The sequence below is a fragment of the Populus alba genome, chromosome 12 (genome assembly GCF_005239225.2).
Source record: "Populus alba chromosome 12, ASM523922v2, whole genome shotgun sequence".
NCBI lineage: Eukaryota > Viridiplantae > Streptophyta > Magnoliopsida > Malpighiales > Salicaceae > Populus > Populus alba.
Genome location: NC_133295.1, coordinates 11,191,692 through 11,209,500, shown reverse-complemented (window position 1 = coordinate 11,209,500; position 17,809 = coordinate 11,191,692). Strand labels below are relative to the sequence as shown.

Sequence of the window (17,809 nt, the reverse complement as noted above, 5' to 3'; positions counted from 1 at the left end):
TTACGAATCAAAAAAGATTTGCTTGTATTTGGTCTCCAACTGGACCCTGAATAGGCATTGAAATAGAAACAAAATGTTTTGGTGAAACCTTAAACAAGAGGAGACTTGAACAACAGACAGCACTGCATCAATCGTATTATTTAATCAAACTACGTCAGCAACTACTAATCAAGGCTGTCGGCTAAGGAACCAGGCTGATCAAACTATATAGCTAATCAGGATGGCTAATGGCAATGAAGATTGAAAACTGTTTTATTTACAAGGCAGAAGATCTTGTGAAAACTCCTTCCATCTGATCTCTTATGCACATCCATAACAAGTCCTCTCATCCATAGACATGACTGCAATGAACTTGGAGTTCCAATAATGACAATTGAGAGATAATGTCTTCTGACAAGTACTGAATCTTTTGTTTTTCATTTCTTTCGAAGAATGCCAGTAGATATCATTTAATAGAGCTTTATTCTGGTGTGGATGGTGCTTCGACAAATGGGGCATGACTGGAGATCTTGACCACAGTCACAGCATGTCTGCAATTAAATAAAACTTAACATAAGATGCATCCTATCTATATGCTAGAGAGATAGAGAGAGAGAAATATATTTACCTGATGTCCACAACCGAAGGCCATATCCTTAGGGTCGGTGAGGCAAATGGGACAAAGCTGCTCATGTCAAGAAGTTCAAATTCATTACTCTCACTTTGGATATAACATAGTAATCTTGTTCCAAGAGCAAATGCACTAGCAAGACTATAATCAGGAAGCTAGCACAAAGTGAAACAAAAGAAGTCTTTTAAATATTAATTCAGCAACAGAAGGGTATGAATCTGTGAGTACATGATTATCAGAAGCAGAACTTGCAGGAAGTGCTGTGCCGACCGCATCATGTCTGCCAGAAGAAGATGCACTCGGACGAGTGCTGCTTGATTGGGCAGGTTTTGGGTTTCTGAATGAAGTTGAACCAGCACCATACTGGGGAGGGGGCAGAGGAACCCTATCTATAGCCTTCCCTTTAGTAGCACTGATAAAGCAATGAAACAAAATACAATTTGTCAATTTGCATTCAGCATTTCAAGGGCAGTATAAACCTTCTGCGAAGTGTAGAGAAGTTGAAAGTTACCCCATAATATTAAGCTCTAGCGTTGCTTTATACTGAGAAGGTATTTCCATCAAAGCAGCTAGAGAAAACTCCGCCTCTTTTCTGGGTCGGTCCATGTTCTTTGACATTATTTCTGTAAAATTCACAAACTACAAAAGGTAGCATTTTCCCAGTTTAGCACCGACGAAGTAGAAGTTAGGGAACTACAAAACTTGCAAATAAAAGTGAAGATAAAAACTTCTTGCCTGGAAATTGTCAAATGCCCGAGCAGGGATGTTATCATCAAATTCCTTCATCATGTCCCATGGTCCATCTCCAACCCCAACTAATATAATGGACAAGGGGTACTCACTGGAAACTAACAAGTGCATCAAAACAGGTTTTGGGAAAGAAAAAATTACTTGCGTGACAAGGCTAAACATTTTACCTTGCTTTCACAATTGCTTCAACTGTTCTCTTTTCCTGCGGGCTTAGATGGCCATGCTCAGTGTCGACACTTCTTGTCACCTGTGGCAACCCATAGATCATGTAATCAATCTCAAATAGATGAAATAAAAGTGACCATGTGTGAAATTTGGACAACATATTTTGATGTTGAAAGTAACAGATATTGAGTTTGGAAGAAATTTTAACCAGGGTTGCTATAATTCTAGTTTTTTGAGGTCCAAACACCAAACCTAGTAATAATAAGAGATCTCACTTGCTTTATGATTTTTCTGGAAATACTAATCACTTTGGCCAATCAGGAAACTCATCAGAGTTACTTATTCATTAGGATGTTTGGTAAGACCAGCTATAAAACCTGAGTTGCTGCCTGATGCGCTAAACAGCTAAATTCCACAAACAAAATAACCAGAAATTAAATAAACAAGAAACTCTGGCATTGCCATTGAAACATTGGTCCAGTGATTAAGGACTTAAAAGCTGAGACTTAATGGTTAAAGTGCCATTTAAAATCACCCCCACTGGAAAATATTCAAAAGAAAAAAGAAAACAAACAAAAATAATCTCTTACAATTTTTCTTTTGATCATATTTCCCTGAACATAATATATTCCACTAACACAGCAAGAATGCTCAGTTACAAAAACATGAGAGACTTGAAATGCAGCTTTCTCGCCTGAAACTACGTCGTTAATAGAAGTTTATGGCCAGCAATCAAACTTACAATTACACTAGAACAAAGTAGTATCTTTTCTAATTATTTCAAATGGAATGCAGTTGAAACAAATTCTACACAGAAGGTTTGAAATGTCATATATTCAAATGGGATTAAAAGGGTGAAAAATTCATATCAGTTGCACACTTATGCTGGTGACTCGTCGCAAACTATGAATTATCAAACAAAACCAATTACCTGCCCATCAGCTATTATAAGTAAAACATGGTACTGGCCACCACTTTGCTCAACTATAGTAATAGCCATTTCAATGACAGGGGCAAAAGATGTTGGTCCTATCACAAAACAAAAAAGTGAAAAAAATCAGTAAGCAGAAATGCAACTGAGAAAGAAGCTAAAGAAAGGGATTAAATTTGCAACCTGCAAGTCGTAGACAGGGGACCAGATCTCTATATCGTCTCAAAACTTCTTCAAATCCATTACAAAACCTCTCATCCGGATAAAAACTGAAAACTTCTTGGTCATGTGTTGATGCTGATATGTCATGGAATTACATTTATAAGTTACAATGAGGATTAAAACTTTTAACTGTCAATGCACACTTGTTCTGAGAAATACCATCTCCAAATCCAAAACAGGGTATTAAGTTATCCTCATCAAAGGAAGATAGTGTTTTTCCTATGATATATATTGCTTGTTCATAAGGATTTTGATCATCCCCAATGTGATGCAAGCTTCTTCGGCTGAATGACCTTGCACCTAATATTTAAGAAGGCTAACAAATTAATGCAAGTTGGAAAAAGAAAAAAACAAAGAGCTTGAATCTGCACATTTGAGGTCAAACCTGTCCACTCATTGCTTTTTGTGAAATCAATACCCACAATGAGATTTGAAGACTCTAAGCCAGCACGTGCCAGGGCTTCAGTAACCTGTGAACAGGTTGATTGTGACACAAGATCACACTCTTTGTAGCAATAAAATGTTATCATAATTCACATTAGCAAGTTGATATTTAGTTATTTTCATAAGAGATTACTATCTTGGTTTTGATAGAGTGACTCACCCTGTCACTGGTAATGGTCAAAAACATATAAAAAAAAAACCAGCTTCAAGCAAATTTTCTTCCAAGCGAAGCAAATCTAAAACATATTCTCAATGATAACATCTTCCATAGTTTCCAACAACTATTTAGTTAGGTCCTCCACAACTATAGTATGGACATGATGATATGCAGAGAAATAAGAAATAATATTTCACCTGCTCCAGGCTATTGTAATTATCATCTATCTTTGAATACTTTCTCTCCAACCTCCTAGAATTGGGTGCTGGATCACCATAGCTCTGAGGTGGTGGTGCATAGTGCTGGTATTGCATATATTCTTGGCTTGGTTGAGCATATGGTGACTGGGGATAGCTGTGATGGCTCCATGAGTGTGAACTAGAAGGATGGCGAGAGCTTGAACGTCTGGAGAGTATCCCACCCATTAATGCTACAAACTATCAATTATCTGCAACTCCAACGAATGCAAAAACAATTCACTCCCCGAATTGAAGAAAATGAAAAAATGTCATAATGGGAACTGAGTAGAACAGGTCGTTCAGAAACTTTTTGTTCTCAAGCTTTCTTCGTATGAATAAAATACTTTTCTAAAGTCTATGACAAAGACCAAAACAAATTCTAAGAAACGACTTGAGAAAAAATATAATAGAAAGCCAATTGAACTCCTGATTATATGATTAATTTCCCTTTTAGACCCTCAACTACATTGTTTAGAAACAAAATATTGTTTCAGGACGAAAATGTTTCCAATAGCCATAAGCAAGAAATTTCTAGGAAAGCACGTATTAGTTCATAATTTCAGAGGCTGAAATTCAACGAAATGATTTGAATACGAGAAAATTCATGCATGCCAAACAAAACAGGTCAATGCCTTACAATTTCCAAGTTTTCTATCTGCTATTGAAGTGGGACCTGTCAAAGCAACTGCAAATTTTTCCTGATGCAGAATCAGATCCATTTAGTCAAGGCAAGGCATTCTCTGGCTCAAGTGGGTCATCCTATTCTTGAAGCAGTATTTGTTGCCACAGAAAATCTATTATCGAAGACTTTTCTCATCAGTGACTAGCCAAGAAAAACAGATCCAAAATTCTACCTGAAATTGCAGCATGCTTTTTACTACTCCTTCATAATTCACACCAGTTATCATACAATCTACATTCACTATGCAAGAGAATCTCATGCTTTCCAAATTCTAGACTGACCCATGTTAGAATTCAGTAAATCCAGTTCAAGGAAAGAAACAAGATTCTTAAACTAAGAAGTTACCTTAACAAGAGTTGAGCTTCCACGGCTTTAATTGTTGGGTGTAGATTGATACGGACAAAGGCTGAGAATGATATCAGTGGCGGAGAAGTGCATGAGACATGGAGAGAGGATGGAAATGGTAGTTGGGTTCAAGTTGAAATGACAAAGGAAGGCAAAGTGGGCATGTTGTTGTTTACTGCTTTGCAAGTTGATTGGTTCTTGGAAGTTTCCCTGCACATACTGTTCCTTGTTATCGTGGCGTAGGGACACCCCAACTCTCACCTGTTCATTTATCTCTTCATGTTCCCATACAATCTCCGGACTTTTGTTCCGCAATCAAAGTGAGTTTGCTTCTGAAAAATGTCAAGAAAAACATCCTTTTGAAGTGATTTTTGATGATTTTTTAAATGAATTCCGATGTAAAGACATTAAAAATATTTAAAAATACTTGAACTAATATTAAAGTAATATTTTTTCTTCTAGATTGGAATTTTTATTTATTTATTTTGATCTTAAAAAATTATTTTAATATTTATCTATTATCATAAAAAATTTATAGCTACTATCACATATCTTGATATATATTTTTTTAAGTCCTAAAAAATATTGGCTCACATCAAATTTTTCATGCAACGCAATTTTTCTTGTAAAGAACCACCACTCACTAATTTTTTTCACCAATTACATGACAATTATAGCAAAATATTGCAACACTACTCACTATAATGCATTTGCAATTCTTATCTTAACTCATCGAAAGATGTTATTGCAATCCTACTTTTCATGAAAAAAAAAAATCAATACCTCCACTAATAATATTCTTCATTAACCATAAGACTTTTCATAAGTAATCCACTTTTGATAAATTACACGAGAAAATTGTAATAAGTTCGACCAAGGTCTATAAAAACATCTGGTCATTAGGTAAAAAAAATATACAATTTTATCTAACATTTTTACTAACCATAAGCAATTATCCAATACTTCTAATAACCACAAACAAATATACAACAATCTAGGAATCACTAATTGCCATTCAACAATCCAACAAGTTCACACAAAACACCCTACATTTATAAATATGTCCTCTCATGTTTTTTACTCTCTTATACATTGTTTTCCTCCTATATTTTACTAATCAACTCTAGGACAAGGAAGAGTAACTAATCTCTCCATCATAGAAACTCTAACCCCCTCAAATCTCCATCAACTCACTTAACAATGTTATTCTAGTCATATAATAATAGCTTTACTTATTCCATTGACAAGAAATACAACACAATTTCATTATATGCACTACATACACATAGATAACTCTAGTTCCATGAAGGAACATGACGAAACAACATGTAAAATAGACACAACACCTCAACTTTACGAAGAAGAAGATCTTGTTATAAAAAGTATTCCTCAATGATTTCTAGTTATGAATGCAACTGTTGTATCAATTTTTTTCTGAGTCTTGCTCACACACTCTTCATTATAAAATACCTAGACGCAATATTGCATTAGCTCTTAAGAGTAAGAATGAACACCATTCCTATAAAAAAGGAGACTTTCTACTTTATTAAATAGTATTATATACTCATTTCTCTAAAGACTATGTGGCCAGAAAAGCTAACTTATATAACTATAATGACCTTATAGATCATAAAAATCATATATAAAATGTTAAAAGCATTCTCAAACTTGTAACTCTAAAGAGTGATGCAACATGCAAAAATTTTCCTATTTTTTTCATGAATTTGCTAAGGTGTGGTATTACAACCTTAAACTTAACTCCATTCGTGGCCTTCATAATCTTTATGTTGAGGTTGCCTCACATAGAGAATATATTCCTCGCAATGCAGGTGGTAATTAGCTTTTATTGTTTATGTTTGTATTCTATATTATGTTGTATCAACTTTATGTTTGTTTATTGTTTATATCCATATCACAACCTTTTTTGGAATAAAATATTATTTTGTTTTCTAAAGATTTTTCTTAACCAGAGATGTGGAAAATAAAATTGAGACATAAATACGAAGACACTTAAAAATCAATCATGCATAATCAATAGAGTAATCATAGAGATACGAAGAAAATCATAAAAGGATTAATCATTAAAGACACAAAATAAATTCATTATCACAAAACAATAATATGCTATACAAATAGAGATTGAATCATTATCACAAAGAAGAAACCTTGTGTTTCACTTGAAGTACATTTTCAAATGATTAGAGTGCTAGACATGAGGGAGGATTTTTTTTCCCCTTATGTCTTGTAGATGTTATGTGCTAGACTTAATCACTCTCACTATTTTTAATGGGTCATCCTATTTTGAAGCCATTTTTTCTTTTTCTTTGTCATAACCTAGTTCCAAACCCCACCTATTTATTTTATAAAAAGTGCATATTTTTCTTTTTTATTAAAAAAACCAAAAATAAAAAATAAAAAATCTAGAAATATTTTCGAGACATGAGGAGATAAGTCTTTGAGCTGCAAAAGACCAAAATATCATAAGAATAGCCAAATTATGATGTTTTGACAAAATGGGATGAAAAAAGGAAGAAAATTAAGGTTGAAATCCAAACTTGACCAAAATTGAAATAATTAATTAAGTATAAGAGCTTAATTAAACTTTTAATAGGTTTATTTGATTTTTTAAGGACTTAATTAAAGAAAAATTAAGTTTGAAAGTCAAGTAGGCAAAAATTTGAAGAATTAATTAAGTTCAAGGACTTAATTAAATTTTTAATCGATTTTGTGGATTCAATCACAATCTCAATTAAAAAAATCAAATTTGAAGGCTTAATTCAAATCAATTCGCAAAGATTGAAAGATTAGAGACACAATTAAAACTTTGAAATGCTAAATTGGTTCAATCAGGAGCATAATTGAAAGAAATTTGAAGTATAAAATTCAATTAAGGATCACATTGAAGAATTCAAAACAAAGAATCACTTTGTAAAAAGCACTAAAATTTGAGAGTTTAATTAAAGAAAATTAAAGGTGAAATTGCAAGGAATACAAAAAATTAAGGCTGATTAAGGGTTCTATTGTAAAATATCAAAGATTTAAAGATCGAATTGAGAATGACCATAATTTCACTATCCATTGTATTCTTCCCCTGAAACAAAAGAAAAAAAGATGCCTACATACCCACCTTTTAGCTCTAATTTCTGTCTCATCCCTTCACCAATCTTCACTCCAAGCCAAAATTCCAGCTTTTATTGCATTTAATACACCTTTAGATTCTCTTTTAAAAACACTACTAAACATTGCTCTGCTGGCAAAAAAAAGAAGATGCATTTTTTGTCCAAAACTTTAATGAATGACTAAGATTTATTTTTTAACATCAATATTAAGATCCCATCAAACCATGAGCCTATAACCTTTCCATTTTTTTTATATATATAAAATTCACACAAAATCCTAACTCAAGCTACACGAGAAGAGTGAGCAACATTGCCATCAATATTATCGCCTAACCAAGACTACAGCAACCTTTCTCCTTAATCTTTCCGGCTTGAAACAAACCTAGAGACAGTCGTCGTCGTCATTACCACAACCAGTTAAAACCAGTTATTACCACAACCTCTCTCAATGATTGTCTCCTGCTTACAGTGGAACCAGCAACAAAAAATCAAACTCATTCTTTGTCTTCTTCATTCCCATAATTTATTGTCACTGCCCTTTACAAAAAAAAAAAAATTAACCCGTAACCAGGAACCATCCTCCAGCTCCTCCCTTACACAGCTACTGCCATCAATCATCCTCCATAATCAACCGTCAGCTTTAAAAACCAACCAACAGCCGGTCACAGCAGAACCGTTAGTCAGCTCCCCCCAGCAGCGATCTCTCCCCAGAAGCTGCCAGCACTGCCACCGTGAGCATCATCTCTCACAACCTCTTAGACTAGCAACCTCCAATCCCACCGTGAGCAAACAACAGGGGTTTCTCTCCAGGCATATGCAGTTTTGTTTTCCAGCTGAGAACCTCCTCTACACCAACTCTAGACCGAGAGCAACAACTTCCATCAACAGCTGCATTTCCTTTCCACTGCTCTATAAGTTTCTCCACAGTAGAAACAACCATGGACGACAACCACTACTCTATAAGCCTTAGAGCTTGTTTGAATTTCTCATAAAACTGACTATATCAAGAACCAAAAAAAGTGATAAAGGACTCGTAACATTGAATTTCAGTTTCATCCACAGAATCAGTCTCTCATTCTCCATATAAATTAGAAATCATGGTACAAATACAAGCTGTTGATAAAAGCTTTAAATTGAAGTAAATAAGAGACATGGCTACAACTAAGAAAAAATAGGATGCTCTGGTATTATTTAAGCCATCTTATTTATCGTTGTTTATGTTAACGTAGTTTAATCTTGGACTCAATTTTTATTTTCTCGAAGTGTATTCATCGAACATGTATCGGGTAAGTTTCTGATCATATTGCTTTAATTGTGGAGATAGATCTTCTAAATTCAAGTCATGTGCTTTAAGATTTTAAGTTTGATAAATGCGACTATTATGACATGTGTATATTAGGGAAGGAAAAGTAAAGATTTTTTCACTAAGGGAAGTTGGGTATGTGGAATAAGCTAGATGGGAATAGTCTTACATGGATTTCTTCCAATTATTGCAGTGGAAGAGAACAACTTATAACTGATTCTAGTGTCCAAGTTCCAGCAGCAAGGACTAGGGCAGGAGTTAAGTCGCACCCAAGTTCTGCTTTCTTTTTACAAGCAAACCACAAGTAGTAACTTTTATTCGGAAAGAAAATTACAGATTCTAGTAGACAGACTAATTAAATCCTGACACTTCTTGGGTCAATCGAAGTGTGGTTTTGCAATGACTTGCAGGGGAACTGTCCTGTGCATTGAGATGCCAAAAGCTTCTGTATTGTCTATATCCTTTGCTTCGAGACCAGGAGGAAGCTTCCAATCAAAGCTGTGGAGGAGTTGAGCCAAAGCAATTTCAACGGTTGCGACTCCAAATGTGATGGCTGGGCAGCTTCTTCTACCTGCTCCAAATGGTATCAGCTCATAATCTTGCCCCTTGAAATCTATACCGCTGCCCATAAATCTTTCTGGTTCGAAAGTTTCAGGATTTTCCCACAGTTCTGGATCCCTCCCCATTCCCCAGACATTGACATAAATCCGAGTTTTAGCTGGAATGTTGTAGCCATCAATTACAACATCTTCTAAAGCTTCTCTTGGGACCAAAACTGGAGCGGCAGGATGTAACCGGAAGATCTCTTTGATAACAGCTTTCATGTAGTTCAGCCGGGGCAGATCACTCTCTTGCACCACTCTTCTGTCTCCGACAACACTTCGTACTTCAGCTTGTGCTTTCTCCATGACATGAGGATTCATGATAAGCTCTGTCATTGCCCAATCAAGGGTTATGAAGGTGGTATCTGTTCCTGCAGCAAACATGTCCTGCAACAATAGACCAATAATTATACCCTTTAGTTGTAAAGTATGTGCAAATGAACTCATCTACAAGTAATTTGATGCTTGGAACAATGAATTTGAAGCCTTGAAGGTAGTAATTTGATGCTTGGAACAATGAATTTGAAGCCTTGAAGGTATAACTAGACCAATAAAATCTTCACTGACCAAGATGACAGCTTTAATGTTGTCCATGGTGAGAGGAATTTCAGAAGATCCATCCTTCTGAATATCAAGTAGAACGTCAACAAGGTCCTTCTTCTCCTCTTGTTTTCCCTTAGAACTGCGGTGCTCAGCTATCACCTCATCGAAGAACTGATCAAAGCGTCTGAGGGTGTACTGGAGTTTCGATTTCATTCCAGTTAGACTGTGCACAAACTCCATCGAAGGAAAATAGTCTCCAAGACTGAATCCTCCAAGCAATGCTTGATAATCGTCAAGCATCTTTTGGAACCCGTGACGATCATACTCTCCTCCTCCAGAGAAATCCCTTCCCAGCGCAACCCGACAAAGAACATCATTGGCATATAGTGCAATCATCGAGCTTAGATTGGTGATGCCAGGAGAAGATTCTGCAATCCGACGAATCAAGCGAGCAACTTCTTCTTCTCTAACAAAGCTGTACCAATGGACACGCTTGGCACTGAGCAGCTCAAGTATGCAAATTTTCCTCACATTCCTCCAGTAAGCACCGTAAGGAGCAAAAGCAATATCAGTGCAACCATAGAACAAGTGTTTGGCCGAAAAGAGCTGCGGACGGCTAGAGAGTACAAGATCATGAGTTTTCAGGACTTCTTTTGCCAATCCAGCTGATGAAATCACTACAGTTGGGATCTCCCCAAGCTGTAAGAAAATGATGGGACCGTACTTCTTGGCAAGCCCTCGGAGAGAGATGTGAGGCATATTACCAAGCTGGTGAAGGTTACCAATGATTGGCAATTTTGCAGGGCTTGGTGGGAGATTGAGCTTCCTCTTTCTCAGCTTCTCCTTCATGAGAAACTTGAGCACTACTACTAGAAAAATAGTTACAACGAACAAGGTAGGTTTGGAGCACTCTTTCAGCCATTGTAGTAAAGCCATTGATGGATCTTTTTCCCTTGACAATTCAAGTGGTTTGTAGTGTTGATACCACAAATTAAACAGAAACAAACCCCTTTATAGGAAGTGATAACTAAACAAAACAAACTGAAGTTTTGCAAGAAACAAATCTCTATCCTTTGTAGAGTGCATGTGATACCTGCTTTTTTTATAAACTAATTATTTTTAAAAAATATATATTAAAATAATTTTTTTATTTTTAAAAATATTTTTTAATATCGAACAGGATTGACTAGTCAGCTGGGACTACTACCACGAGAAATTTTTAATTAATATTATTGAACTTACTAAAGATTAGCGGGTAAACATAGGATCTATCGACCTGGCCTTTAAATCAAGCTGGCTTTCAAAGTAAACCATGTATAGGAGAGCTTTGATTTTTTCTTTTAAAAAAATAAAAATAATATTGCTCTAATTTTTTATTAAAAAACATTGAAATAAAGTTATTAAACTCCATAAGAACTATAACTTCGGTAATGGTTAATATGTATATATATATATATATATATATATATATATCAAACAGCCTCTGCAGTTTTTATGGGGTGTTTGGGAACCAATTTTCATTTTCTGATACATAAAATACCACCCATTTTCATACGGTGAGATAGAATTTTGTGCGCATTAGATGCTCACTTGTGATAATGCAAGAAACAGACTATAAACGTAATATCCACTCATTGAGAGCTTCTAAAAGTCTATATAAATGGTGATGGAAATTGAAGGTACAAATTTGTCTGATAGCTTCGGATTCCAATACATGCACGACAGTGTTAAAATCAGCGAACGACTGGCGGCGATTCACAGCCTCCGGGAATCTTGCATGTCACTCATGGTACAATCATCTTAAGGTGATTATTCCAAGGAAAATGACATGTCGTTGGAATATTTTACAACCTTTCTTCTTGGTTTTTTCCCCGTCTCTAGAAATATTGTAAGGTGGAGAATAATGACTTCCAAAAAACTGAACATCACTGGTTATAATTATTTTTTAAATAATATTTTATATTAAAATACATATTAAAAATATTTTTTTTATTTTTAAAAATTATTTTTAACATTAGATATCAAAATAATTTAAAAACATTAAAAATATATTAATTTAAAGTTAATAAAAATATAAAAAAAATTCAAATTTTTTTAAAAATATTTTTAAAATACAAAAACAAACAATATCTAACACTCATTAACTTAGTATATAATAAAATAATATAAAGCTTTCAGGAAAGTTCATAATCTCATGGAGAAATATTATTGGAACGCTCAACAATGGCGTCAGGAGAGTTGCATTGCCACTCTTCTCAAGGCTTTATTCAAAATTTATTCTTATGCTATAATATTTTGAGCTCATTCATGATTTATTTAAAAAATTAGGTTTTAAATGCATTTTATTTTCCAGGAACGGAAAGGTGTTGTTCATGCAATTTAAATCTATACATAGAGGATCACCTCGATCGGCTCTATTCACAATTAAATACAAAAATATATATAAAAAATATTTACAGACACAAAAGTATATATTTGCAAATAATGACAATTAATATAAATAATATCACAACACACGATTTCACAATTAACAAAATCATGGTGTAAACTTTTTTTTTTTGTCTTTATATATATAAACACCCATAAAATTTATGGCACTAAGTAAATATTATCGTTCATTCATCAAAAAGATTTTATCAACTTAACTACCTGGAGAGTTTAAAGCAAAATTGACAAGAAATTTTTTTTCACAGATACAGTTTTTACTGTGTTGAAAATATTATTTACACACGTATATATACACAAAAAAATAGTGATAACATATAGTTTTAAGATCCTGTTTATTTTTACGTTTTAAAAACATTTTTAAAAAATAATTTTTTTATTTTTTTTATTTCAAATTAATATTATTTTGTGCTTTTAGATTATTTTTATACGCTGATATCAAAACTAATTTTTAAAAAATAAAAAAAAATATTATTTTGATATATTTAAGATTGAAAAAACACTTTAAAAGCAATCACATTCCTAAACATACTCTAAAAAAAGCATCTAGCATTTTATGGATAAAAAGTTGATGAGTTTTGTGGATTAATTATTTAACACTTATACAAATAAAAATGGTCAACAACACTGTTTTAAAAAAACGCAATAGAAAAAAAGATGTGTAAGAAGTTGATGATTTTTGTAGATTAATTATTCCTCATTTGTATATTTATACAAGTAAAAAAAGTCATCAAAGACATATATGATGGTTAGCGCAAAGCAGCCATAAATAACAAATATAAAGCTTTGTCGCTAATTAATCTTACATCACACAACATGATAAAGAGAATAACATCTTAAAAACTAAAAACACAATCATTCACAAATAAATAGTTTCACATCTTCATTATCCCTATGTGCATAAAAAAAAACAGTTAACCTTAAGAAATAGCTCAACTAATTAGATTTTGAATTTACTTCTAAATAGTCGTGAGTTTAAATCCCTTTAATGCTATTAAAGATTTAGTTCAATTGATTAGGTCTTGGATTTGCTTTCAAATAGTTACGAGTTCGAGTCCCTTCAAAGTTATTGCAGGCTTACATAATCGTTAATTTCAGGATTTATGAGATTAGTTGAAGCACATACAAATTAACCAGAACATCCATATTAATATAAAAAAAAAATTCATTGTATCGCAAATGGTACAAGTTCATAGAACTCTTAACACTATCTCCAAACACATCCATTACCAAATCCTCACAACATGAATGAATGTTTTGCCTGTAAACTCTCTGAATAGATTTACTTTAGCGTCGATTTCATGACAATTCTTTCCAAACCTAACTTTATGGTAAATAAATTTCCAAGTCCAACTCTGTATGCTCTAGCATCAAAGCCATCGATAAGGTTTATTCAAGAAAGACATGGGATTCAGTCATCCACAATCAAAATTGATGATGCAACAAACTCCTATGAAAGCTACGTATTTAGATATATTTAGATGGTATGTAAAAGTGTGATAATAATTATTTTTTAAAATATTTTTTTAATGTATTAAAATAATATTTATTTTATTTTTAAAAATTATTTTTAACATCAATATATCAAAATAATTTAAAAATACAAAAAAAAATTCACTTCAATTTATTTCAAAAACACTTTTAAAATATAAAAACAAATGAGCTCTTAAACCTCTATCTAATCCAGCTTCATGGCAAATCCTTTATAAAATAAAACATTTTACTCATCAATTAGTAATAAAAATGAACAAGATTTTCTTATCTTGTTCACCTGAATTATCTCTTCTCTATGTATTTTTTTTAAAAAAATGATTGCATTCTCGTATTACTTAAAAATTGCATGTTGGTCGTTTTCATCAATTACATTTTGAACTTTGCTAGCACCTTACTAGCCTAACAATTGTTGATTTTGGTGTGAAATAGCTTTATCATGCTAAGAGACATTTATTGATGGTGATTCCTAATCTTGGAAAGAGAGATTGAACCTTGAAATATAATTAATTTTTTTTAATTTAATTTGGATTTTTTATTTTTCTTTTCCTTTTATTAATTAAAATGAGCTTTTATAGTTGAAATTGGGTTCTTAAGAGCTTGATGAATGATCTTGGAAGTGTTTGTGGTTAAAATGGTGAAAGAATTGAGTTTTGAGAACAAAAATTGATAGTTTATTAATTTTTATTTGAATAGTCACGTTGAGCTTCTACACCTTGGCATTAAAGGCCTGTTTGGAATTGTGGTAACAGTAACGATTTAAAGTATTTTTCACTTAGAAATGCATTAAAATAAATTTTTTTATTTTTATAAAATTATTTTTGACATCAGCACATCAAAATGATTTTAAAAAATATATAAAAATTTTATTTTAGGTAAAAACTAAAATCAAAATTTTTGGGAACACGGTTTGTGCCTTGTTCCCAAACACACTTAGCCTTGGTGCAGCTAAGCCCTCATTTATTTGTTTGATCTTATTAATTTTTGTTTTCTTTTTTTATTCTCTAAAATTAATTTTTATTTTCAAATCTTATAAATAATTTATATTCTTTAAAATATGTTTTATAGAAAACAATAAAAATTGAATAAAAAAAATTACATTTTTAATCGTTATAGAATTAAAACAATTAATATTATTTCAAATTTCAGTGATAAAAAAATACTCACATGATACCAAATCATGGATACACAGCAAAAGTGGCAAACAAAAAATTAAAACAAAGGAAAAAATTTAATGAAAAAATTACTAAAATTTAAAAAATTATTATTATCAAAACATCAAATAATATGCTCCTTGAACATTTTGGATTTTTGACATATCATGTGGACCTTTGTTGTAATGAATTTACGGGTGATTTATCAAAAGAAAATGTAAAAATTTTAAAAGCTGTGGAAATGATTAACAATTGTTTGGTATCAGAGCTTTTCAAGAAAAGGAGTCAGGGAGTGTTTGTTTTTGTTGGAATTGTTGTGGTTGCGATTGGAAAAAAATGATTTTTGAAAAAAGCACTTTTTCTGTGGTTTGTGTATATAATTTGAGTGTTTGGTTAAAGTTGTGGTTTGATTTTATTGTGGTTAAAAAGATATTTGGTTAAATTATGGTTGCGGTTGCTTTTGAAACTAAAATGACTAAAAAGGACATAAATAAAATATTTTTTTTTGTTAAGAGGAAATAAAATATTGTTTGCACATAAATACCGGCTAAATAATCAAAGTTTGCTTTGTTATTACAATTACATATTATTGCCCCATCAAACAATTTGCAATGCCATCACGAATATCATCCATACTCGACACCCTCTGGTGTGAACTCATTTGTGATTGTGGAACGACATCGGGAAAAGTATCTTGAGGAACGAAATCAGGGTGGTTATCAAAGTTGTTGAATGCAACATCTTGGCTCGACTTCCGTCAAATATAGTTGTGCAGCGCCATTGATGCGCCATCGAGCATCTTTAACGTATACGTAACTCATCCACTATTTTTTAACACAACAATAATTGTAATGTACACGATTATCACCGCCAGGGTAATATCAAATCTTTTCAATTAATATGTGAAGAATATAGCCAAGAAATTACAATTGCAAGCATCGATCTTTTGCAGATATGAATATGAAGTGGTTTCCCTATCTTTACAACAACTTGAAGGAACAAGCCATACACTTGTCCATTGTTACAATCCCTTTTTATATAATTAAGACCTGCACTATATAGGGCCTATATTCATATCCCTTGTATCCTATCACGGTGTTATTTTAGAGTAGTATGCATTCAGAGAACTTGGTTCTGATTTGAAATGCCATGCAATCCCTTCATTGGTAGCAAGGTGTAAAACGTAGAAAACAATTTTTAGTTTCCTAGACTTTCCCTTTCAAAACAGATATTCCTCCATCTAGTTCTATCATCAAGCTATGACTTTCCCTTTCAAAGTTCAAGGAAAAAACCTAAGATATATATAAAACCTAAGACTTATTATCTGAAATGTCAATTAGTTTAAGGAAAAAACAATAGATTTATTGTGACTTTTTAGTGGAAAAACTTTCTTATAAGAGTTGAGATTAAAACATTACTTATATAAGAAGAGTCTTCAGCTACTTTCTTATAGGCTATGACTTTCTCTTTATGTTAATGCAATATTTTCCATTTTCATATTACAACTTAATTATCCATGACTTGGCCAGAAACCATAAATATAAAGATTCCTAAATATAAAGCTGAAAAAACCATAAATGCACTTATTTAATTGACAATAATAGCAGCCATAAAGAGAAGGGGCTGCTGTCAGTTGAAAAAAAACCATAAATGCACTTGTTTAATTGACAATAGCAGCAGCCATACAATTGTTTACACCAACCTTCTGCTAACAAAACATAAATATAAAGCATTATTAACTAAAAAGCATCCATAAAATTAACAACCAACCTTCTAAAGTCAATGCACTTGACGTTGCAGTGTAAAAACAGCAACAAAACCTCCTGAAACAGCTCTCAATACACGTTGGAATGCTTGCAAATTTTGTGTCCAGCCAATGAAAATGCAAAGGACTTCTAATGCATCTTAAATAGAAACACACACACCAACATATATTTACTGCTACCAAACCCAGCAGCAAACATTTTTACCATTACCAACCATTCAAAGGTACCAACTCCCATTCAACCCACTTTCAAACATTCATGTAAGGAACTATACTGCAACCAATCAGCTGCCTTTCAACTCAACATACATTCAACCAATCAGCAGCCATTCAACACATAAAACACAATGCAATCCATTACGTTACAATATAAAATTCAAGGCTGAAAAAAGCCAACTAAACACAGATTTATCCAGCATTCAAAGTAGACTATAGAAGTCAACACTAAACCTACAATAACAGCTTCTAAAAAGAACAACAATAGTTGTTAACAATTTCTCAAACATAACAAATAGCCGATAACTACAAATACATAAAAAGTGTTCAACATATGATACGTTACAAGTTACGAAACCTGGGAAAAACAGTAAAGGCATAATCGTTTGTATAACCCATTTTCCAATTCTACAGCCGTAGCAACACCTCATGAACCTCAAATTTGAGCTGCACTTTAACCTGCGAAAAAACACATAAACATTGAAATTTTTTTGACACAAAACAGAATTTCATTGCTGCAACATACAACACACAATAACATACATTAATGTAAGTTTTCCATGTATGAAATGTAAACTTACTTCAAGGTCGGTAGTTTGCCCTTCGATCGAACATTAATTTCAGCC

At 32.8% G+C, this 17,809-nt stretch overlaps 2 protein-coding genes across 5 annotated transcripts; both read right to left on the bottom strand.

Annotated features, from left to right (window-relative positions):
- LOC118044764 (E3 ubiquitin-protein ligase RGLG2) lies at nucleotides 1-4,829 on the bottom strand. Of its 4 annotated transcripts, none has more exons than XM_073412867.1 (13): nucleotides 4,546-4,828; nucleotides 4,156-4,372; nucleotides 3,477-3,727; nucleotides 3,064-3,148; nucleotides 2,838-2,978; nucleotides 2,640-2,753; nucleotides 2,457-2,554; nucleotides 1,528-1,607; nucleotides 1,346-1,451; nucleotides 1,122-1,249; nucleotides 839-1,022; nucleotides 608-664; nucleotides 1-530 (listed from the first exon to the last, which is right to left on the bottom strand). In XM_073412867.1, the coding sequence occupies exons 3-13, from the start codon at nucleotides 3,702-3,704 to the stop codon at nucleotides 450-452; spliced, it is 1,302 nt and encodes a 433-aa protein (XP_073268968.1). In that variant the 5' UTR covers nucleotides 3,705-3,727; nucleotides 4,156-4,372; nucleotides 4,546-4,828; the 3' UTR covers nucleotides 1-449. The 4 variants fall into 4 exon arrangements, with proteins under 4 accessions (XP_073268968.1, XP_034909118.1, XP_034909120.1 ...); XM_035053227.2 differs by having other exon boundaries at nucleotides 4,156-4,312; XM_035053229.2 differs by lacking the exon at nucleotides 4,156-4,372 and having other exon boundaries at nucleotides 3,477-3,758; nucleotides 4,546-4,829.
- Nucleotides 4,830-9,059: 4,230 nt separating this feature from the next.
- On the bottom strand, nucleotides 9,060-11,189 carry LOC140954170 (cytochrome P450 71AP13-like). The gene is made up of 2 exons (XM_035053230.2): nucleotides 10,137-11,189; nucleotides 9,060-9,956 (listed from the first exon to the last, which is right to left on the bottom strand). Exons 1-2 carry the CDS (start codon nucleotides 11,046-11,048, stop codon nucleotides 9,345-9,347), a joined length of 1,524 nt encoding a protein of 507 aa, XP_034909121.1. The 5' UTR covers nucleotides 11,049-11,189; the 3' UTR covers nucleotides 9,060-9,344.
- Between the last annotated feature and the right edge of the window lie 6,620 nt (nucleotides 11,190-17,809).

Coding starts and splice junctions, on each gene's coding strand:
- LOC140954170 (XM_035053230.2), bottom strand. CDS start 11,048: ATGGCTTTACTACAATGGCTGAAAGAGTGCTCCAAACCTACCTTGTTC. Junction 9,957..10,136: donor ACATTAAAGCTGTCATCTTG/GTCAGTGAAGAT, acceptor CTATTGTTGCAG/GACATGTTTGCTGCAGGAAC.
- LOC118044764 (XM_035053229.2), bottom strand. CDS start 3,704: ATGGGTGGGATACTCTCCAGACGTTCAAGCTCTCGCCATCCTTCTAGT. Junction 3,149..3,476: donor ATTACAATAGCCTGGAGCAG/GTGAAATATTAT, acceptor ACCTGTTCACAG/GTTACTGAAGCCCTGGCACG. Junction 2,754..2,837: donor CTGTTTTGGATTTGGAGATG/GTATTTCTCAGA, acceptor ATGACATATCAG/CATCAACACATGACCAAGAA.